Source organism: Poeciliopsis prolifica, unplaced genomic scaffold, assembly GCF_027474105.1.
Source record: "Poeciliopsis prolifica strain line A6 unplaced genomic scaffold, Auburn_PproV2 SCAFFOLD022, whole genome shotgun sequence".
Classification (NCBI taxonomy): Eukaryota; Metazoa; Chordata; class Actinopteri; order Cyprinodontiformes; family Poeciliidae; genus Poeciliopsis; species Poeciliopsis prolifica.
In genome coordinates this window covers 5,447,193-5,471,754 of record NW_026562397.1, presented here as the reverse complement: position 1 = coordinate 5,471,754, position 24,562 = coordinate 5,447,193, and the positions used below count along the sequence as shown (strand labels likewise).

The 24,562-nt window shown below is 40.6% G+C and overlaps 1 protein-coding gene across 5 annotated transcripts in view; it reads left to right on the top strand.

Annotated features, from left to right (window-relative positions):
• igsf9ba (immunoglobulin superfamily, member 9Ba) overlaps positions 1-24,562 on the top strand; it is a 73,685-nt gene that overhangs the window by 37,755 nt on the left and 11,368 nt on the right. For 2 of the 5 annotated variants that reach the window (XM_055045625.1, XM_055045629.1), the window contains exons 5-19: positions 657-774; positions 4,120-4,261; positions 8,183-8,328; positions 10,043-10,185; positions 11,455-11,595; positions 11,683-11,802; positions 11,946-12,096; positions 13,755-13,878; positions 14,191-14,366; positions 17,661-17,887; positions 17,983-18,067; positions 18,167-18,331; positions 19,267-19,312; positions 20,002-20,088; positions 21,896-23,515. In XM_055045625.1, coding sequence (XP_054901600.1) covers positions 657-774; positions 4,120-4,261; positions 8,183-8,328; positions 10,043-10,185; positions 11,455-11,595; positions 11,683-11,802; positions 11,946-12,096; positions 13,755-13,878; positions 14,191-14,366; positions 17,661-17,887; positions 17,983-18,067; positions 18,167-18,331; positions 19,267-19,312; positions 20,002-20,088; positions 21,896-23,515 — 3,491 coding nt within the window. The remainder of the gene's footprint in view (positions 1-656; positions 775-4,119; positions 4,262-8,182; positions 8,329-10,042; positions 10,186-11,454; positions 11,596-11,682; positions 11,803-11,945; positions 12,097-13,754; positions 13,879-14,190; positions 14,367-17,660; positions 17,888-17,982; positions 18,068-18,166; positions 18,332-19,266; positions 19,313-20,001; positions 20,089-21,895; positions 23,516-24,562) is intronic. The other 3 variants (XM_055045626.1, XM_055045627.1, XM_055045628.1) reach the window with 3 other exon arrangements.

Genomic DNA, 24,562 nt, shown 5'->3' with positions numbered 1-24,562 from the left:
CGAACACGTGACATAAAGATGTGTTAACTGACTGAATGTCGTCTAAGTAGAGGAGAAGGAAACTTACCCTGTTGAGGGAGCAAAGAAAGGAAGGTGCAGAAGGTCTTGAGATTGCACAACCAAAAAAATGCTCCTCCTCTCCTATTAATCACACATCCCAGATGATCTGCACTTGACTCAACCTGAGGTTACAAAAAGCAACGTAATGGAGTTGGAAGACGCTAAACAAAAGCTAAAAGCGGGAGAAGTTGGACTTCTCACTCGAATTATGGTCTAAAGACGAAATCTGTGAACGCTTACTTTAAATATGTATCTTGTTTGCTCCGGGTTGGATTTTCTTTAGGCCCAATTTCAGCTCTAAACCTAACTCTTCTTCAGACATCTCCACAACTTTCTCCCGAAATCGTCTGACGCTTACCTTGCTTTTCGATGAACTGTCTAATGACAGCTGGTGCTCTCCCGTTCGTGGATTCTGGAGGAACATTTTCCCTCAAGAAACTCAGACATGTTATTGATCTAGAGCTCCAGTGACTTCTGCTTAACAGCAGCTGCAACAACTCTACTGTACGCCACACTGTTTGGTTTAGCGGAAACACATAAATACCTGGAAAAGCAAACAGAAGTTTGACGGCGTCTCCTCTGTTTCTGACCTGAAGGTACACGACGGCAGCCTGACCATTCTCGGCATCACCAGAGACGACAGAGGGGCGTACACGTGCAGAGCGTACAGCGACCAGGGAGAGGTGCTTCACACCACCCGCCTCTTGGTTCAAGGTAAGGCCGCCCGAACCGCAGCTGGAGTCGTTGACCAAAGCATTTCTGATCGCGTCATCACACTGTAAAACTAAACGACTCGTCTGCCGGTCTTCGTTCACAGCCTGGGGTTGGCCGTGTACCAACCCGGCCGGCTCAGTTTCAGCGTTTAGACCTAAAGGCGGCTTCCTGGCGCACTCATGTATTAACAGGAATATATCAGGCAGACCAGCGCTTAGCCTGCTTGTGTAAATGTGTACGTACGGCCGGAACGTCCCCGTCTGTCTCTGGACCATTAACCCGCCTCCCTCTGCTAGACGTGGATCAGATAGCTGGGTTCGTGCTGCCAGCCTCCCGATACAGCGCTGCTGCTTCGGGGAGTTAACGGCGTGTATTTAACAAGCAGCCGAACGCCTCGCTTTTACGGCAGAGTGGGCATCGAGTCTATTTTAACGCTTGACTTCTGCAGGTGCAAACAGCAGCGAAGTTCTCCCTGTTCACAGAACAGCAAATACAGACAGTACAAGTAAACACTTGGCTATTATTTTGTTGTAACAAGTAGAGGAGTCATATTGTTAGATGCTTTTTATATAGAAACAGGTGTAGAAAAATATGGCTGTAAGAATTTCCAAAATTCTTCTGTTTTCACTTCTTTTTTGTCTCAAATTGTCAAATAAATGTGAAGAATAAAAGAAAATACAAGTTTAAGGTTTTGTTTAGTTATTTATGTTATGCAAAAAAATCTAATGAACCCATGATTCAAGTGCAGTCACTAACAACAAGACTTTTGCAGCGCAGTAAAGGAACTGTGACCCCATCTCTTCTTTGCAGAGTTGTTTTAATTCTGGGATTTCTAGCATGAATGACACGAAAGGTCTTGCCATAGAATAGTAAGTCAAATTTAAGCTTGAACTTTGACTAGGCCAATCCAAAAACTTCATTTTGTTTGGTTCTAGCCATTCAGAGGTGGACTTCCTGCTGCTCTTTCGCTGACGTTTTTCTTTCATTTTTTTTTTTTTCACTGATCAGCAGATTCCAAGATTCACTTCATTGGATTAGGGCATGACGTATTCCCTTTTTTAAGTCTTTTAGTCATATTGTCCGACATGTTCTGTTAACTTTTTAAAAAAAAATTCTGGCAGAGTTAATGAAATAATATTTTGGAAAATGTGTTTTGTGAATTACTCAAGTTATTGGAGTTTGTCTGATCTCAAAATTAGTTTGATGTGAAACATTTACGTTTGGCAGAGAGCAGACTTAAAAGCAGCCTGTTACTGAGTTTTACAGCATTTAGACAATATTTTTATTTTAATTTGGAACTTTGGAAGTAAATTCCTTGAAACAAACACTGATGCTGTTTTATTCTATGTTGGCTTATTGAGCCTTTCGTGTGCCATGAGACAGAGCTCAGAGAAAATTTGAGTGTTATAAATGTCAATGTTGGTTTTCTTTACCAAAGATGGTTTGATCATGTAAAGTCTCTGCTTTGATGAGGCTCATTTTCTGATTTAAAAAACCAAAGAAAAAAAAATCTTATGAACCTGTTTGCTTTGTTATCTGTCGAAAATGAAGCAATTAAAGTGTTTCTTCAAAAGAAGCCCTCGTGACTTTAAGTAACATCATAAAAAAATTAATTTCAAGATGGCTCCTCTCCGCCTGCCTATTTTTTAATAGAGCGACCAGTGAAAGGAGGAGCGTTAAGGGTGTTAGTCCTTATTGCCCCCCTCTGTCACCAGCCAGGCGAGATGCTAATGTTTAATCTGAGGCTCTGTGACTGCTTTTTAACCTCTGTCATATTAATATCAGATTTACGCCGCTGCGATCCACTGCTGCACCTCCCCGAGTGCGCGCGCAATCATCCATCAATCGTAAAATCCACAATAAGTGTGTTTTCCCCATTACCACCACCGTCTACTTTTATTCAGTGTTTCAATATGAAACATAAAACAATCTGATCCCCGTGTCGGCATGTTTTTTGTTTTTAATTGCCAAGTGAGACTCTGCCGGTCGTCCCGGCCGATATGTGAAGCTGAACTTCCGGGGAGGAAAACAACCGGCAGGTTTCCGTCATGAAAACACGCTTACCATTCATGGTTGCTGCTGCTTTTATTGAGTTTTCTGCAAAACCTGCGGCACCTCTGGAGGCCAGGAGGGGTGACAATGTGAAGCACACACAACTTACAGCTGCCACTACTATTAAGGTTACAGTGGCGGGCTGCTCTGTGTCGTCCGCCAGACTGTGGTGAGGTAATGTAAATAGTGAGTAGCTTGTGCTTTTGCTCACACTGACATTTGCTAAGACAAGAAGCCTGGGAGTTTCTTTTTTTTCAGCAAAATGTGCAAAATGCGCAAAAGTATTAATATTAATAGTATTAATTTGGGCATCTGAGGGTTTCACAGATCACAAACTGCAGTTTTGAGAATCTCTGGTTAGTCTTGTCCCGGAAATTATTGCAATAAAGAATAACACTGTCATTTTGACACCATTTTCAATTGAAAATGGAATAATCATGCAGTTCTCCCTCTCAAATAAACTTTAACTATGTGAAGAACGCATAACACTGACACTGGAAGACAATTTTGAATATCCAATATGAAACACGACAACTAACAGCAAATAACTGGAAAATAAAAACTACACACAACCAAACCCATAAATACATTATAAAGTGAAAAAAAAGTATCACAAAATAATGTTAATAATCATCAAATCGGAAATGATGGAACTCATTTTAATTTATTATGCGACTAATTGCTTATTGTCTGACCTATAAGGTCATGCCTTTCTCAGGCGCCGTTTGGACAGGTCATCAGTTCAACACAAGAAAACAGGAACAAACAACCATAGATGTTCATCTTCAGCTTAACCTTTAGTTTTATTAAAATTTAATTGAATGAGAAACGACATGGATTTAGTTTAAGGGTTGCAAAACATCACTACCAGAGAGCTTCTGGTAAAATGTAGAGGATCAGATCAAATAGTGTTTTTTTTTTTAATATTCAAAAAGTTCTGTCTTCTCTTTGTTTTTGCTCTTATTCCTACTTGTATAACTTTTAATTAAAATAAAGTATCTTAACACAGAGAATGTAAACAAGGTCAAGAAGTTTGAGTTTCCTATATTTTATTTTTAGTTTTTGCTGATGCTCTGCTGGAAACCAAAAGCAGAGAGAAAAAATTGAATGAAAGTTTTACTGATATGCACCACATGGCAAAAACAATAGTGAGTCAGTATTAAAAAGAGCAATGGTGTCTCTTTATATGCAGAGTGTTCGAACGCTGCGGCAGGAAGTTGTTACTTGTTGACGGTTGCTGTCAATGCTACAGAGAAGACTAACATTTCAGCTTTTTTTGTTTCCTTCCCTCAGGGCCTCCCTACATCGTCTCGCCACCAGAAAACGTCACCGTAAACATATCACAGAACGCACTCTTCACCTGCCAAGCGGAGGCCTACCCTGGCAACCTGACCTACACCTGGTTTTGGGAAGAGGACAACGTCTACTTCAAGAAGTAAAGTTATGATCAAGTTTCCTTCTGTACTGTCGCTGCAGAAATCTGTCGTTTGTGGGGGGTGGGAGGCGACACTTTGACATTTAAATGACCAGCATGCCGACAACTTATTGCTCTCTGATGGCAGCATCACACTCTGTCACACAGCGATGATCTAAAGCATGACCCAAATGAGAGTTAGCGACAGTCATACAATCACATTCCAGTTTAAGCCAAATCAAGATCATAAATGCTCTTATAGGGCACATTGATAAAACATGTTCATAAACTGTTAAAATGTCAATAAGTTAAGTGTTATTGTTGAAAATCTTTTCAGTCCCTCCAGGATTTCATGATTCTTTTTGGACGAAATGTGGTAATAATTTTAGAAATGTTTGTGATAGTTCTGTTTTTTTATGATGGTGAATGTGACTTTCATCACTTGCTGAGGAGATCATGAAATATAATCTGACATCCATTTGTCAGGATTTGTTGATTTCTACAAAAATCCTCAAGAACCTGGAGGGACTGATAGGTATAATTTGCCAGTAAATGAATAAAAACTGCTTTGATTTGATTGATAACATAATATTTCAGCACACTTAGTGTTTAGTCTAGAATATAGAGGGCCACATAAAAAGCTAAGGTGAGCTAAATTTGGCCCACTAGCCTTGAGTTTGACACACGTGGATCCTTAAAGCTGCAGTATGTGGCTTTTAACATGAATGTTTATTACATAGTTGTTCACCGGGTCGTGACAGTTTTTTATGAGACAGATGAACTGTGAAGTCCCATCAGGCAGGTCTTCAGCAGTCACTCATCCTCATGTATCCGCTGCTAAATGTGCTAATGGTGGAGAAACAGCTTACCATTACAGGAAAACGGTTTATGTGCTCTCCTTTCTCTTCTTTATTCACAACATCTGCTGAGCAGCACCACACGACACTGTGATTGTCGAGCACTGAGACCTGACTCCTGCCTCTGATTGGTCGTTTTTAGATAGAACGGGGAAACAGCAGAGGACAAATTCTTCTCATGTAAAGTGTTGTTGTTCAATATCCACCAAGTGTGTTGGTTTTGAAACACTGAGTTATCAGCTCAGCTCAAGAATCTGCAGAAGTTGCACCACTGCTGTGTTTCAGCCAACTTAAAAAATAAAGTTTCACTCATTTGCCAACAAGCTGTTTTTGCCTTACTTAAACATTCAGAGATGCAATATATATTTCCCTGTTTTTATGTTCAGAGGCAGATTTAGCTAATCCTTAAAATTGCCTAAGAGCTTTTGCTAAACTATTATAAGCTGATAACTTTGATGCATTCAGTTTGCTTCAGTTTGCCCGTCTCTTCCTAGTTTTGAAGCTAGTCGAGATTTCTTCCCCACTTACCTCAGCTGCTGTAGCTCCCCTTTCACATATGAAAACTTTTTAATATCTGAAACACAACTGAGCCACCTCTTCTGGCCCTCCCTCGTGTTTAACCTCACTTTTTCTTTCTGTCGTCGTGACCAAGATGCAAAATGGTTTACAGATTCAATATATCCCGGCCTTAAAAGGCAGATGGTGCTGATCGAAAACACAGGCAGGTCAAGGCATTGCTTGTTTTAAGCTTTTAAACATTAATGTGATATGGTCAAGTTTTGCATTGTTGTGAGATTTATAGTTTTTGGACTGAAATTCAACATAAACTCAGCCTGAGTCTCTGTCTTTTGGTCTGCCAAAAGTACCTAGAAACCTTGGTGTCGTGATCGATGACCGGCTTAAGCGTCATGTTGCCTCCTTTGATTGTGACATAAGAAAAATGAGGCACTGCCCAACCCACCACACTATTCAGCTGCAGGTGAAGTGTTTAGTCTCCACCTGTGAAATCTCCGCCGACAGTCCAGAATGTGGTTCATTTAGCCTGAAAGAACACATCTGCAATACCTCCCGTCGCTGAACTGAGCTCCACCACGAAAAGGATCAATCGGATTAATCGACTTTTGGAATAATCGTTAACTAATTTAGTAATCGATTAATCATTAATTGGAGTATAAAGAGTCTAAAAGAGGCCATTTGCTGAAAGAACCACATATTCAGAGCAATCCTTACACCAAAACTGTACAGAAATGTATATATTGCATTTAATAAGAAAAACCTGTCTGGAAATATGTTCCAGTTTCTGTAAAAATAAAAAAGTATTGAAAACTAGAATCTCCTAAGCATCTCTATCTGTCCAAGTAGTGGTTGGTTAATCCAAAAAAATTGTCACATGTGTTGAAGTATTTTTTTCAGCTGCAGATGATTTGCTAATGATATCTAATTTTGGGTAATGAAGCACTTATTTTCTTATTTTAAAAAGTAATTTAATTATGTTTATTTGCATTTCTTAATGTACTTTTATTTAAAAAGACAAAATTGGTTGAATAATAAAAAAAAAATCTCCAGAACATGGCAATGTTTTTTTTATCCGATTTACTGTCAAAATAATCAACAGATGAATTGATTACTAAGATAATCGTAAGTTGCAGCCGTTTCACAAAGTCATGCCATCGACTTAAAAAATGACTCCCAATTTGTTAGCTTTGTTAGCATCAAGCCTGTACTGTCCTGAGAGAACATAACTATATCATCCTTTTAAGTAGCTTGTTATCTGCTCATTTAAAAGTCGCTTTATCTAAAAGTGCCAGATAAATACAAAAACATAAAAATACATAAAACATTTGACCACAGTTTCATATTTAAATCCCCTGAATAATGGCATATCTGTCAACTTCTGAGGTTAAAGTAGTAATCATTATTCTGGCTTTTGTCAAACAGGAAGTGGTTAGTCCGGTTTAATGTCAGAAAGTGAGGAAAGAAAGGTTTTGTCTTTGTATGGCGTTACTGTAACTATTTGCTTTCAAAGCAAATAGTTACAGTAGTTACAGCAAATAGTTAAAGAGAGAGAGGGGGGGAAAAAAAGAGTAGTGGATGCTGAACGGGCTTTGTACAAAGATGAACTCTTAAACACAAGTAATAACTTTCTAATAAAAAACAGTGCAAGCAAAAATAAACAATACCTGATAACTAAGCTATTACACATATAAGGCATGTATAGTAGGCGACAGACATCATGGAGCATGGGCGCGAGTGTCAGAGAGCAATTAATGGTGTGAAGCTGTTCCTGTGATTTACAGTTTGTTGCTTGTGATTATTTATAGATTCGTCTATAAGCCAACTTTTGACCCAATTATGAACCTTACATGAACATAATATTGAAAGTGTTCAGATGGATTGCTAGCTTTTTTTCTAAATATGAAATGGTGATTGTGACATGAGTGACTTTATTGGACCTGCAACTTATTGCCGCATTTCATACTGTTACTTAAACATTTAAGAATTTCTTCACAGCTATGAGGTTGTTGGTTTTTGTTAATCTTGTCCAGTTGATTCATTTGACATTGAACAACGTCATAAACAACATTATCAAAAAAGTTATTTGATAACTTTTAGCCAAAAGTTATCAAAAACAGGACGCACATTACCCAGATTCACACGCAATTGCTTTCAAGCATGTGTCTACAATGCTAATTTAAACAATTTTTTTTAATGGATTTGGCTTAAACCAATTTATTTTAGTGGGATAAACTTTAAGTTGGAGTCACAGCCAGTTTCATTGTGCGGAGAGCTCTTATTTTTTTTCTTTAAACAAGGGACAGAATATATCCGCCACACGAACAGCGTCTTTAAGAGCAAAACGCCATCGAGCAGGAAATTGTAAAGGCCGTTCCATGTGGCAGATTTATTTGAATCTCTGGCTTTGTACACTCTGTTCTCCGAGTATCGCCTCCCTTCTGGCTGCTGTTCGACTCTCTACTGCTCTCTTATGGCTCTTTAACGCAGCGTAGCACTCGGCCGGGGCCGGGTTTTGGGGGTGGAAACAGATGCATGCCGTTGTTTCAGAACATGTGTCGTCCTCTCGCAGCGACCTGAAGCTCCGAGTCCGCATCCTCATCGACGGCACCCTCATCATATTCCGGGTCAAGCCTGAGGATGCCGGGAAGTACACCTGCAGTCCGAGCAACAGCCTTGGGATCTCGCCGTCGGCTTCGGCGTACCTGACTGTTCAGTGTGAGTGTCACCGTGGCAACCAGTCGGAGGAGGGGGAGGGGCAGAGCGAGCTGATGGGAGCAGCAGCAGCAGCAGCAGCAGCAGCAGCAGCAGCATCGGCAGTATGGAGGTTGTAGTTTTTTGGCTGCTCCATGACTGAAACGAGGAGAATCCTTGTGAATTTGAAGGTCAGGAGTCAAATGGAGGCAGTGGAGTCGTTTTCATGCTCCTGATGGAATTACCCCTCACTCCTTACGTTGGCTCATTCTCAGACGCCTTTTTTTGTTGCCCCCCACTCCTCTCTCTTCATGCGTTTTATTTATTTATTTTTTTTTACTCTAGTCCCAGGATATGAAACCATGAAAATCCTCTCCATAAGCTGCCGCTGATGAGAAAATAACACCACAGCTATAGAAAAGACACCCAATCTTTAGGCTTTATGTTGCCGTTGAGCTAATTTACTCCCAAGTTGCTGCCGGTAATGGATTATTGTGTTACAGCATAAGAGGAGGGAGCCTGGAACCGCCAGCCTAACATGGAGCCAACATAAAGAGAGAGAGGGGGGGAAAAAAAGAGTAGTGGATGCTGAACGGGCTTTGTACAAAGATGATTGCTCGAGAATACTCCTTTGTTTTTCTTTTCAGCAGAGAACTGGACTCAAAAGACAAAATTAGGCACATGTTGTCAAACAAAAGACCTAAAAGTTGCAAATTCTGATAGACGTATCACGTGTTGTAAGAACAATAAAGAATAATAAACCTGAAGACATGAGATGTCAAAATGCCTTTGCTGCTCAGAACAAAATAAAGGCACATATCATTATTTTTCTAATCTTTCCTCCACATTGGGGTTTCGGCTTGCCATTTTTGAGAGTTGAATTCATTTCCATGCCTAAAATGAATTTATTTCACCTGAGAAATAAGTCAATAAGAGTTGGAGAAAAAGAGCCAGTTCAAGGCAGAACACAACTTAAAATTGATCAATTGATTTTGGAACGAGAAAAATAGGACACCTAACACACCGGCACTCTACGGAGTGATTTAAAATCCCTGTGTGGGAAGCCCAGGCTGCATGCCATTCACAATGTTGGCAACGTCTGCTTCTGACAAAAACTCGTCATGGCATATTCCTTCCAACATCTGTCACCAGAAAAAGTCTACTTCTTAACCAGTCTGTGTTTACCTGCAGCAACAATGAAACACATGTTGCCGGATTGGGAAATGTGTTTTTATGGACTAAACTACGGATGTGGTGGATGGAGGGAAATTAAACTAGTGATAATAAGTCAGACTTCAGTCACAGTTAAACTCTTTCTTCCTTATTTGGAAAATCAGAGTAACTACAATGTCGTCTTTCCTCAGATTTTCCTTCTTTCATCTGAATCACAAATCAAATTCAATTTAGGAAGGTTCAGTGTTTCTGAAAGAAAGAATGTTTTTTTTTTTTTACATAAACATAACTTTGCCAAGTTTCCTACACAGAAGATCTTTGTTCTGCTCGCTCCGTTCTTCTTGTACACCACAAAAACACACACACACACACCACACACACACACACACACACACACACACACACATATATATATATATATATATATATATATATATATATATATAAAATAAAGACAAAAATCTTCTTGTTTCAGCAGTTCACGGTTTTCGATCGTGCTTCATGAATGTGTTTTACACCGATAGTAGTCCTAAAATGTGCAACTAAGGTTGTTGTTCATGTCCAGACCCCGCTCGAGTGATCAACATGCCCCCAGTCATCTACGTCCCACGGAAACTGCCAGGAATCATCCGCTGCCCTGTGGACGCCAACCCACCTGTGACATCAGTGAAGTGGGAGAAAGATGGCTACCCACTCAGGGTGGAAAAGGTCGGTCACACCTGTCACAACTCATGACTGAGCTGTGATGCTTCAGCCTGATATTGCAGCTAAAACAAAGAATAGCTTCCAGTCCAACCAGGACTTTATTCGCTTTATTTTACCGGGAAGCTTTTTTTTTTTTTGCTGTCACCATAAATGCTCGTTGAGCTTTTGCTCTAATATTTATTCATGTAACATTGTTTTATTTTTCAGAAGTGAAGTGAATATCAAAAAGGGATATACCAATATGCTTATAATAATAATAATAATAATAATAATAATAATAATAATAATAAAAACACAATTTGGAACAAAATAAATAAGAATTGTTCTTCTTTTTCTTTGTTTGGCTGATGGAAGTGAAAACCTCCAACCACTTCTTACTTCGTTTAGGTGGCAACTCTATGGAAAAACAATTAATAATGAGAGAAAGAAATTAATCCTATATAGCTGAAAGACAAGCTTATTTATACTCATATAATATTTATTATTACTTACTCTGCCCAATTGACCAAATCATAGTATAAGACATTTTAAATTATGGTATATACACATATTTTTTTTTTTTTAACTAAATCTAAAATGTCTCCCAGTTTTAATGTAGAATGTGTTATTTCAATACAAGTTTATACTTGGAAAAAAAAATATCTGATTTTGTGCCAGATGTACCTGATTCTGAAAACAGCCCTTCGTTCTTCGTATTGCTCCTACACAAAACCCTTCCTGTCTTGAACAATTGGATATTTTTACGGAATTATGAACAGAAGTGGCCGGATTTAAAACAAACTCTTAGGTAATGTTTTAAAGTGTCTTCAGCCAGAAGCCGAGCTAAGAGTTTTCAGAAGGAGTCTAAATAACCAACAGATGTGCAAAATACGTTTTGCCTTAAAATGCCTCTCTGACTTTATTGGGATCATCTTCCACTCCGAAAAGCGCTGTGGTTAGTACGACATGTCAGCTCCTAGATAATAACTCAGAAAAAAGGTCCTGGTTTTAAGTTTCCGACTGAGTGATCCCAGGTAAGACCAACCTGGCTGAAAATAGGGCAAATTGAGGAACGTCTTCCCACTTACACACAACTCTTTCTGTGTTGTCTAATACTGTATGGCTCAGTTGAAGGTTGGTGTGCGTTATAGAAACACCAAATTCTCTTTTATTAGGTCTAAAATTCAATTTTAATCTTGAGGATCTTGTTTTGTTTTTTGCGCAGTTCAGAAACATTTAGATGGGCCTCTGAGAGTTCAGGAGCACCCAACGAAAACTCCCCTTGTCTTGTAGTACCCCGGCTGGAGCCTGATGCCAGATGGAAGTATCCGGGTGGCAGAGGCCACAGAAGACTCCCTGGGCACCTACACCTGTGTGCCTTACAACGCCCTGGGTACCATGGGCATGTCCCCCCCTGCCACTTTGGTGCTAAAGGTAGACCTCTGTTCAGATTTTACATGCACTGTCTTCTCTTCGGTTTCACACACAATTCTCACGTCTGAATTGTGTGTGTTTACCAAGGATCCCCCTTACTTTAACGTGAGACCTGGGGGGGAGTACCGTCAGGAGGCTGGGAGAGAGCTAGTAATCCCTTGTGCTGCTTCTGGAGACCCCGATATACCAACTATCACATGGAGAAAGGTGCTGCAGAATAATGCACATCCCCTAAGTAGTATCTTCTGGAAGCAAATCCGTTCTTACTTGTTTTTAATCTTTACCCAAAGTGTTTTATTTTCACCCCTTCCCGTGTGCTTCACTTGTTGTGTTTTTCCTGTCAATTAAAGGTGGGGAAGCCAAGCAGAAGTAAACACAACATCCTACCCAGTGGCAGCTTACAGTTTCTGTCTCTCAGCAAGGAGGACCATGGAGAATGGGAGTGTGTAGCCACCAATGTGGTCACAAGCATCACTGCCAGCACACGTATTCTAGTCATCGGTACTGATAAATCCTGATGAATGCTAACAAATATCTTTGCAGAAACTTTGAGTTGACAGCGCTCCTAGTTTGTTGTGTGATTTAAGCAATTTGCATGAGTTTAAACAGAGTGTAAAGGCGCATTATGCAGTAATGTAATAAAATTGGGTTTTAGAATGTGATAAAGCATCATTCAAAGCGCATTCTGTAATAACTGATGCAAAATTAGGTGAAATCCACGAATGCATTTTGAATCGTTTTGCCTTGAACACCATGCCGGTTAATACTGAGGGTCCTGGCTATGAGTCTGGAAAGGTAATTAAATGATTAAAAGTTTGGCATTCATTGACCAAAGTTTAAATTTCAAAAAGTATCGGAAGACAAACAGTTTCCGATTGTTTATTTTATAACAATAGTAGTATTCTAGAGCTACCTCCTTATTTTGTAACAATCAACACTAAATGTAAGGTTGTTACATAATGTGGATGAAAATACTTGAAGGATGTTATGACATTTGCCGTTGATTGTCACATATTGCGTTCTTAATGATGTTTTATTACATTTTGAGGTTTGATTTTTAATTTTTTTTATTGCATTATTACATAATCCTGCATTGCAGGGAGCCTCATACTTTTATTTCTCTGTGTGAGTCAGTATAGCTTATGGAGAGAGTGTTATATAAAGCTTTATACAACTAATTTCAAGTCTGAGCCTATGTTACTGACCCAGAATTGTCTTTTACATTTAATTTTCCCTTCTTATTATAGCCTTTCGCTGTGCTTTCACAAACAAGACTTCAATGTTTTTCATGTTGTCTTAACGTAGAGTAGCTTAAGAAAGATTGGCAACATATTAAACAAGAGCCAATGATCACTTAGCTAGCTGCCAGGCTATCAGGTCATGGGATATTTACTGAGCTGTATAATGCCTCTTAAATTGTCGTGTGTCTCGGATATATTTATTGTGACAGATTGATCTTATAATTTACTTGCTCAGTGAGGAGATATTTAGTATATTTTAACTGCTAGCTTAGTGACCTAAGCATAAGATGCCACTGCTGTCGTTGCTCAGTCGATGAAGCTGCTCGGTAGGTTTTGACCAAAAGTGGAAAACGTGGCCCCAGTCTGTTACTTTTTAGGTTTCAGAATTACTAAATCACAAAACTTAGTTTTTTTATTACGCAAGAGTGTAGTTGTCTGCATGGTAAAGAGGTGAGCGGGTCAGTACGCACGCTGTTTGTTTGCCTGGCCTCCTCTCCTCCCCTGCGCACCTATTATCCAGTGGCACAGCTGGCAGCGTGCCTGAATGTGACCAGCCGTCAGCTGACACGGGGTCACAGGGCGGCACTGACAGCTGTGCTCCTCAGGCCACATTCAGGTCTCGCCTTAATCTCGGTAGAAGTAGCTGGCTTTGGGCCACGCTGCACAGCTGTTATGTGGGCGGGATGAACTTGACCTATGGCTGGTAGCAATCTCGAACTGCATCACATCATCCAATCTGTTCCTGTAATAATAATAGTAAAAAAAATAATCAACTGAAGCATTTATATTGACTCTTTCTCCATAAAAGCCCGGTGCTCTTATCATATTAGCATTGTATATGTTCTTAAAGTGCAATATTTTAAAAGATTCTCACTTTGTCTCTGTTTTGCGGGGTCAAAAAAAAAAACAACCACTAAGGTACCAGCCCACACGCTCCAGGCAATATCCATGTGTTGCCCTCTACAACCTCTGCTAATGTGTCCTGGGAACCAGGCTATGACGGTGGCTTCGAGCAGACGTTCTCTGTGTGGTACGGTCCAGTGTGAGTGCTCTTACTTTTACTTCTAATCGATGTTGCAACAGAAAACGAAACATGTTGGAAGGTTGGCAGCAATCTGACAGAACGTTGACGCCTTTCTGCACTGACAGTGATGATAAAGAAGAGCTAACACTCAGCTGTTCACCCCGAATATTTAGATACATGGGTTCTAAGTTTGGTTTACAGGTCGTGAGCAACTGGGCGTCGACGTTCATTTGTGCAAGATATTCATTTTTCTGAATAACTCAAACTGGAACAACACATACCACATCGACTGTGTTTATAGTACTTTTATGACTGTGTTTCTGTTCTCAGGTCTAAGAGAACAGACTTTGGTCCTCATGACTGGCATTCGATGCCAGTTTCTGGTGCTCAGACCTGGTTGGTGGTGCCAGGGTTGGAGCCTGGGACAGAGTACCAGTTCAGTGTGCTGGCTCAAAACAAACTGGGCACGGGCCCATTCAGCGAAGTGGTGACAGTCACCACCGCAGGTAGGCTCTCTTAAATAAAGGTCGTTTGATTGCCAAGCCTAAAGTAGACGTCGTCAGTGACATTTTTAGACCATAACTGAACTCAGCAGCATGCCTACTGCCCTGTCTGGAGGATTCAGGGAAAGAAAAACAAACGTATGTTGTATTTTTAGTTTGAAAGCACAATTATCAATCTTAATTTTCAGTTTGAATCTCAAGCATGAAAGTCTGTTTCAATACTTTCAGTGGCTTATGATGAGCCAAGTCAGGATGTTCTTACTTTATGTTACTGTGTTTGCAGTAACACAGGATGACCTGAGGGAAACATTTGGAGGCTGCACTTTAACTATAATAGATTTATTTTACTTTTTAAAAATGTTACAGACATAAAACCAATTTTGCAAAAGTGGCATAATTTTCATTGCTGGGGTGAAAATTGCTGCAGCTCAAGGTTATAGTTATTGTATCTATTGATTGTTCTAATGATTGTTCTAATGATTGATCAAGTTATGGGAGAGGAAAAAACAACTGACCATATGTGCAGCTGTTTTATTTAACCACTTGAACTTATTTTATGCAATATTTGAGATAAGCTAAATTGCAAACAGACAGTTCAGTTCCTTTTTTGGGTAAGAAAATAAAAACTGTATTTCCTAAAAGACAATAAACATAGCTTAGTGTGCACTTGTTCATTTGTAGCAAAAGATGCATCTGCAGCTAAGATAATAATTCTATCATCAACATGTGAAAAGCTCATAACCTTTCTTATTAATTTAACATCAATGCAATGTAGCACTGTTTTGTTATTATTACTATTTTTTTATCAAGCAATTAGTAATTGATTTCTGAAGTTAAAAATAGACAACTTGAGGATTTCAGGGTTGAAAATATTTAACAAAGAAGGCTTTTTAAAATGCTTAACATATATATTTTTGCAACATTTTGACCTAATATCTGCTCTGAGTTTATTGTTCTTTTAGCACATTGCATGTTTTAGAGTCCATAGACAATTATTTGATCACTAAGTCAGTTTCAGAAATCAATCACAATTAATCTAATGGTTTCAGCCATAGATGGGATATTTTAAAGTTTTTTACATAGTTTAGCTAAAGCCGAGACACTATAGTCTCGGCTTTAGCTAAACTAAAGCCGTGCAGGCTCTCAAAAGCAGCTCTTGCTTGTCAAAGCATGAACTCCTAAAGGGCTCCGAAGGCGTTGCTGCAATGTTAAATCCTATGCAACAAGAGGTGTGGTCATCGTGAACAGGATTTGTTTTATTACCTCGTCCCACAGATTATGTTCAGAAATGAGACATAGTGGATTTGAGAGCCAAATTACATCACACTGCCTGACAACAATTGTGTCGTTGCAGGGTGCAGGGCATACTGCCGAACAAAATACAGCTGAAATTGTGCAACTGTGTAGGCGTGCAGTTGTCTGCAGAAGAGCTTAGAGAGAGGCCGAAGTATTGTTGTTGTAAATGCAATTTTTTTTTATGAGTACTGTGTTCACAGGGATGTGTTGCACTTACATGTCTGTCGTGTCTGGCTTGGAAAGTTGCTTTCTGTTTACCTCTTTAAACAATTTCATACACACCTTTTGTCACATTTTTTTTTTCAGATTCTGAAAAACAAACTTCAGTATATTTAATTATTACCTTTTGCCACAGACCAACACAATGTAACTCACATTTGTGAAGCGGAGGCTAAATGATGAGCTCTTCTGCTCTGATTACCCTAAATAAAATTGAGTTTAACCAATTGTCTTTAGAATTCATCCACTAACTAAAAATAAGTGAATTTGCCTTTAATCTGAATATAAATCCAAATGTTTTGTAAAGGCTTCATAAGTTTGTTACAGAACATTATTGAGCAAACAGCATCAGGCTGAAACTGCAGACAGTTGCAGTGGTTTTGCCTAACAAATCATCTGTAAGAGTGTTGCAATGTAAACCTCACTAGAAATGGCTGAACACCTTTTTTTTCCAAAAATGTTTTTAGAAAAATTGAAAGAAAAAAGAATGGTTTTTTTCTTTCTTTTTTTTGCAGGTGAAGACCTGTGAACTAGATGTTACTGTGAACAAACAATTTAACTCCTCACAGCAGGAACGGAACAGGATTAACTAATTACATTAAAAATGTCAGGGTCCCGTTTACGTGTACGGAAACACCGAACGCCCGGGCCGTAAATAATCTCATTAGTTCCACCTGTTTGACAAGTCACCACGTAGGAGAAAGGAAAACTCTTCAGGAACAGCGGCGTGTTGGTGAAGTCGGCTGAAAATCGCTGTGATTAAAAATAAATAAATCAGCGCAACCACTGAATTGACTGTATGCCTTTTTTTGCTGCATGTGTTAAATACATCCAGATGTGCAGCTTGTGAATTGATTTTCCAAGGAAGAAAAAAAACAAGAAAATAATCTACGCATCATTTTGTGAAACAAAAAACTACTATGGACAATATTTTGTCCTCAAACAAACACGTGTTGCAGAAAACTTGAAAAGCAGTACAAGATAAGGTGCTTTTTCATCAGTTGTTGGGTAATACTTCGACACTGACAGAACTGCTCCGTTTTATGTAAATGTACATCTCGTTGCATGTTGCTTGCTATGAAAGCTTGTCTTCAATTAACAATTGCTAAATGAGGCTTACAAAGCACTGACCTAATTCTCACACTCGGATGATGTCCTCTTGATGCCTGACAATGAATGTTAATTGGAGTGGATTATCCAATAACCTGCATTTTTTTGTTATTTCTGGAACTTTAAATTTATATTTTTATATATTATATCACAAGGCAGCTATCATACAATTATGATCATTTTTTTCCTGGAGAACCTTATTTGCTGGGAATGCACCTTTTCAGACATCGTGAGTAGAGGTGTGTCATCTACAGGTTTCTATCTCTGTATTTGATTACATCTATAATCTGCTGAATTTTGTCCTATTTCAATTTACTTTTAGGTACAAATTTTCAATAGTTCTTCTAACTTTCTTTTTAAATGCCTTATAGATGACAGAAGATAAACTTTAATTCTTTTTCTTTCAACAAACACAAGGTCAAAAGGTGGGTTGTTTACGACATGAATTAACCTCTTAAATGCATTCCCAAAAAGAGCAAAAAGACTTCTGAGTGCCGTATACTAGAACATTTAAAACTTTGTTTCTCCAATCGCCTTCCAAGCAATCGGTGTCCATTAGTTTGGAGTCTTTTATTAAATATTAAGGGTGTGATTGACCTGAGTTGCTTTTCACTTGTTTTTAAGACCACCATGTCAGTTTTTCCCTTCCTGAACTGCTATTGTGGCCCACAGGCTCTCCTCTGGGTACAGCTGAACCTCTGGTGCTTCTTACTCCACCACGGTGCCTCACAGCCAACCGCACGCAGCACGGTGTCCTCCTCACATGGCTCCCTCCAGCCAACCACTCGTCCCCCATCGACCGATATATCATGGAGTTCCGCCTTGGGGAGAGGTGGGAAGTTCTCGATGACTTGATTCCATCCACCGAGACCGAGCTGGTAGCGAGAGACCTCGTTCAGGTGAGGCAGACGATGAAAACAGTGCTGCATTTGTCTGTTCCTGCCACCCAGATGAGACATACACGAATGTATCTTTGTTTTCATGGCTCCAACAGGAGTCCTGGTACGAGTTCCGAGTGATGGCGGTCATGGACGACCTGATCAGCGAGAGCAGCAATGTAGTGGGAGTGTCTAGCACAGGTCAGGGGTCTTTATGAAGAGGTGCTTTGCCAATCGTTGTCAATCGTTTTTTGACCTTTCTGCGCTTCTGACGTCTTTCTGTCTCGTTGGCGGACTCAGCAGACCCCTTCCCTGCTGCAGAGTTGCCTGAGGAGGGGCTGGCACGGCCTGTGGTGGCAGGCGTCGTGGCGACCATCTGTTTTCTGGCAGCGGCGGTGCTGTTCAGCACTCTAGCAGCCTGCTTTGTCAATAAACAACACCGTCGAAAACTCAAGCGTAAACCAGGTTGGTCTCTCTTCACTAAGTCAACATGCATTTGCCCTCATGATGTCTCCTCCAAACTCTTAGAGAGAGAAAAAGAGAGAGAGAGAGAGAAAGAACATGAACAACCCATCAGATTGTCAGTTCCCAAAACCACACACTAAATAAACTCGTAAAAGCGCATGAGGGGTCACTGAGAATCCACCTGTCTGCGCACAGGGTGAAAAGCTTGTGGCATCCAAATGACCTCGACTCTCAAGACCGTGGGAGGGTTAATCATTTTTAAATATTGCTTTCTAGAATTTAACCGGTTGAATTTCTCAAGTGTAAGGAAATGAAGTACCTTCGACACACTGTATTGAGGTGGATTATAAAGCTGACTTTTGTGTTTTAATTTTGAACATTACAACAGTGTAAGGTGGTATATCAGCCCAATACAGCTCTGGAAAAAAATAAGAGGCTACTGCACTCAACCATATTGAAACCCTCCAGGTTATTCCACAAAACATTGATTTCTGAACTCTTCCTAATGTTTCTAAATGAATATAAACGTGTTTTCTTTGCATTATTTGACGTCTGAACGCTCTGCATCTTATTTGTTATTATTTTCACCATTTCTCATTTTCTGCAAATAAACACAAAAGTTTTGCTTGAAACTTCAGAGACATGTTGTCAGTAGTTCATAGAATAAAATAATGTTCATTTTACTCATACATATACCCATAAAAGGTAAAATCAGAATAACTGATCATTTTAAGTGTGCTCTTAATTTTTTCCAGAGCTGTATATTTGAGTAAATTCCAGGCAACTGCTGATTATTTAAAGAAACATTTTAACTTTTTGAATGCACACGTTCCCCACTTATCTTTATTTTCAGCATAGAATGTTATTTTCCCTTTCTATCCAAGTAATTTGTGCTGCCAAGCCAATGCTGAACTTAAACCCATTTGTCCTCGCAGATCCTCCCTTGTCAGTGACGCACTTCAGGAAAAGCATTGAGTCGCCGTAAGTAAAGGCATCTCAAACCCCCCCGGCCCCAGCCTCTGCATTGCCGAGGTGGCAACAACTGTTTGTCTTCTCTTACACCCAGTTGTCTCACCATGCATGCACAAGACATACAGCTGAAAGTCACTTCAATATCGATTCTGATTACGACACGGTGTAAATTGAGCATGAGGCCCATGATGACGCAAAGCTTTCTTTTAATGGTGCGGAACAACATTTACAGAGTCAATCCCCAACAGAATCATGGGCAAATTAAATCGAAGCAGCAAAGTTAGCATTTTAAGCACAAGCTGCTGTATGTGTTTTGACTTCTACCTCATCTGTGTCGTTTAACCTCGAACCGCTGTCTGCTTTTTTGTTTGTTTGTGCATGATTGTTGTGTTTAATGGTCTCGTTTCTTGTACAGAATCGGCTCCCTGTGTGTATTTGTCAGTTTGTAAATCTTGTGCGCATGTATGACTGCATTTCAATCTCAAAACAAGGTCCTTTCTGAAAAATAATCTGTTTTCCAAAGTGTTTATTACCTTTTACATAGATCAAAAAAAGAGAGAAATGATCAGTTTCGCTTCCCTTTCCTTAAAGTATCTTATGAAAAGGTGAAGGCAGGTCTGGCAGTTTGCACCTAGTCCTTCTTGCAAATAGCACAGTTAGAAATGAACCAGGCCCATGTTGTTTGTCTCCCATCGCAGGCCTCCTCTCACCCCCTTGCCAGGGGTAGAGCCCTGCTGGGACGAGCCAGCCAGGAGCAGTTTCTTGCCCCCACCGGCCAGCCCCCTGTGAGTGCCTGCCTGCACAAAAATACAGAGTGTGCTGCCCTGCTCTGGCTTGGCTGCATGGTTACAGCATTGCATAGAAACGTATCATTTGACGGTGATTTCTTTTAGTTGTAGTAGAGCATTTTTACTGGCATATTTGCATGTACAGCCCTTACATCATGCAGGGAGGGACTTGCATTAGCCACGTTGCACGAACAATACAGAACTGTGGGTATGGACTCATAATTTTTAAATAGATTTCAAGATTAAATAGATCTCCAAGATTTCTATCCTTATCAGAATTTCAAAGAATTTAGATGGAGCTCTGTTTTTAAAAAATGAAACGAACCACGTCAAAACCATTTCATTGACTACTTTGGTTTTTGTTTTTTCCCCCCATCGTTGTCTTTTTAAACGGTTCAGTGCTTCACAAGCAATCTGTTGCCCAAGGTTTTCTGTTCAAATCTTCAAAATCCACAAATCACAGTAGTCAGATTTCCGGACTGAAGAAAGAGTGATTGATTTGGAGTTGACCATTACCATTGATATTCTCAGATATACTTTAAACATAGACACATTTGCCAAAGCTAGTCCTGATGTTGATTGCCCAGTTCACAAAAAAATGTTTGAGTGGAAGAAAAGTATGAATTCTTGTGCACATGGCCATACAAGACAACAAACATTAAGGTCGTTAAAAGAATAACTTAGATCTTTGCACAAGCACTGCCAAATCTTTTTCCCAACTGAAAGGGAGTCACCTCTGGTGTATGTGTGTTAAAGTAAATATAACTTTCATTGCAATATAATAATCTTACTCTGAAAAACTTAAGTATTTTATTCATGTACAGTAAATCAGTGGGGAAACATCTTTATTACACAAGTATTGGTGCCACCTTTATGTACACCTATACCTCTTATAAAGTAGTTGTAACTGAACTATTGAACATTGTCATCTTTATTGACAAAGATGACAATTAACTTAAAAGATGTGATGAGAACTATGACAGATGTACACTTCCTGTATGTTTCCAACCCTAGCAATTTAATCTTTTTAAATTTCAAAGGCCCTGGGAACCTTGTTACGTTACGTGGCATTACATAGTATTTGAAACGGTATAAAAAATAAAATATAAACAAAAATCTAGTTGCCTCTTCTAGATAACTTTAAAAGGTTAGAAAAGGTTCAATGAACACAAAATCAGCATTCTTCTGCAGGTTTGTACAAACTATTAAAAAAGCAATCCCAACAAGTGTGGCACCAGTTTAGTAAGAACGTATTTCTTAATTTTCTTATAAAAAGCGCATTTTCGAAGGTTGAAATTTTCTTCTTTTTTTCTGTGTAAGATTAGGCAATTTGAATCTAAAAGGACAATGAATCTCACATTTTTCACAGAAAGTGAAATTAGTGTTGAGGACACAGTAGGTATTGATGAGCTTGTGCAATAAATGTTGTGTAGGCCTTGTCTAATGTGGGCAATAAAGGCGTGGTCAGACATCATTCGCCTCTGTCTCGTCACCAAGAAGATGTTGATTCAATGGATCTGTGGTACGGCTGCCATGGTTGCATTACTGTTTCTCCTCTCATCCCACCATAGTGGCTCTATCAGGACGCTGCCACCGTCATAAACTGGTCATTATCGTAATGTAGTTCATTATGGCTGCCTTGATGAAGTGCTTCAGCTTTGTTTTGTCTCATCCCTTTCAGAAAGCGCAATCATGCGGACTAATTTGCAGCATCAAATACCCCTTTCAACCCCAGTCCCCTCTGAGCTTTAGCAACGTGTTAAACAAAGCCAACACCTTCAGTCTGCGTTTCTCATTCTTTCAGGTTATCGTCGGGAAAGATAAGTCCAGAAAGCTCCCCTCTGTCCCGGCCCCGCTCGCTATCGTCCGAGGGTTCCCACGGCCCGGGCCTGTACGTCAGGAAGCTGCCCAGCCCTCAGAGAGAAAAGGACAAAGAGCTCTCCTTCTACAAGAAAACCAAGCGTGCCATAGCCAGCAAGAAATACAGCGTGTCCAAACACGAGGCGGAGGTCACCACGCCTATAGAGCTGATAAGCCGAGGCCCTGACGGCCGCTTTGTCATGGAAACCAGCCCGCCTCACCGCCGAATCCAAGGCTTCCCCTTTGCAGAGGAGTCCGACATGTACCCGGAGTTCCGGCAGTCGGATGAGGAGAATGATTTTGACCCCGGGCCTTTGCCGCCTATCATGCCCACGCTGAGGCCCCAGCTGTCCCCAACGTCCTCCAGCCTGGAGTCAACGCAACCCCCCACCTACAGCCCCCGCCTGCACAGGCCCATGGAAGGTATGAGCTTTGCAGAGGGCAGTGCACCTTATGCCTCGGGGCAGGCCCCGGCCTCCCGCTACAGGGGCTTCCCCCAGGGCCCTTTCTATGGGTATCTAGGCAGCCGTGCTGAATCAGGGATTCCACCACCATTCTACATGCCTGACATCAGCCCGCGTAGCTCCGCTCTGTCCTCACCCCCTGGCACGGCTGAGGGGCCCTTCGGTTACCCCTCCATCCCGGAAGAGAGTGAAGGATTGGAACACCATCAGTATACTGCCTCCGGCCATTCTCTGTCGCACACTCACAGCCCTCCTCCCCGCTCACCTGAAAGCTGGCAGGCTCACGAGTTACCCTTCCTGGGCCTAGAGGGCCCGCGGTTCATATACCCACCTCACCATCCCTTACATCACCCCCAGGATCTCCCCGACCCACCCCCATACCCTCCTCATACTCTCCCCCCCAGCCGCCTGCACCTTCCATCCCTGAAGGATCCGACGAGCCCTGGACTTCTGCAGCTGGAGGTCCCTCTGGGTCCACCAGGCAGAGACAGGCCCCCAGGGCCTCCAGTTAGGCGTTTAGCTATGCAACAGGCCCAGAGTCTCGGCCAGCTCAGACACACGGCCCACGGTGTGGGTGTACCAGTGTTGCCTTACCCTGACCCGGCAGCCCGCGCAGGGAGCCCAAGCACAGCCCCCAGTAGTAGCCCTCAGTCCTGGCTCAGCCCAAGGGCAGGGCGCCGGGCAGACCCCACCCTACCCCCGCTAGTGCTCCAACCCTCCCGTCTGTCTCCGCTCTCCCAGAGCCCTCTTAGTACCCAGCCAGGTTCCCCAGATATCCTAGTGAGGCCCCCCCCGCGCCCCAGCATCCTCCGCACCTCTCGGTCTCTGGAGATGCCCGAGATCACCCTGCAGCCCTCTGCCACCGTTAGCTTCTCGCGGAGGTCTTCCCTGACTGCTTCGCCCACTCAGAGCCAGGGCGCCAAGCAGCCCAGCCCCGGTTACCCCATGTCCTATGCCTCCACTGCTGCCAGTTACCCCTCCCAGTCCCCCTCCCCCCCTCCAGAGAGCAGGGATGTTTTTGGGCAGAGGCCATCCCAGAGACGGACAGAGGAGGAGATGTTACCCTCAGAGCCCTCCCAGCTCCAGATCTCAGCCTCAGGGTAGGTGATCCATTCCTGTAGAGAATAGTTCCATGTTGATTTCTTTTTTTAAAAAAGGGAAATTTTTCTCCTCGTCTATTCGCCTTTTTTCTTTTATCTTTTTCCAAATATCCTTTGTATTTATCCGCACTTTGCCTTGTGGTGTTTCCATTTAGGAATAATAAAGATGCATATTTACTTTAATATGCAGAAGGCATGTAATTGCATTTAGCACACACTGACAGTTTATAAAAACAACTACTCTCTAAGTTGGAAACTTTCACATGTGAAAACCCAGTTTGACTTGTGGGTAATACTTTTTCCCTCATCATTGCTAATCCAAATGAGACTTTAAATAGTGTTTAAAATGTTTTTTTGTTTGTTTTTTTTTTTTTAAGTTTTGATGAAACACTAAACTACTGACACACAAAAAATGAACTATTTATAATTAAGGGTACTACAGCTCAATGGCTTCAATAATTAGTGACAGCTCGGATTTTAAACAGACAAATTAGGGACTTTAATGTTTTTTTTTCACTAATCACTGCTTTGTACTAATTTCTAGTCCTAAAAATTTTTTTTATTGATTGTTAAATAATAGTCAAATTATTCTGATTTGAGGTATATTTTTCTTCCTTCTGCAGAAAAATTCTTTATTTTAATGAAATGTTTTCAACAGACTTAGCAGTGACTTTGAGTTATTTTTTCTTGATTTGGGATTACTTTTAGTCTTCTCAATCTTTAGCAAGTCCAGACGTTGTTGTTTTTGTTAATGCCTCTACAGGAAATCATATTTATACAGCCAATTTGTCTCCAGTAGTTTTTATTTTATCTATTTTTTTTCTTAAACCAGAGTATTTTTATACACTTCATGAAAATACATAGTAAATCTATTTTAATACATAGATTCATCAGACAGACCGTAATATGTCTGAGACCTACCTATATTTTTGCAGTTTGGTATGAATATTGAACTCAAATAGCTTTACCACCAAATAAAATGAAAATAAATAATACTTTGATTAGAGAAGAGCACCACCAGGCCACAATCTAGTCCATTTTCTTCTT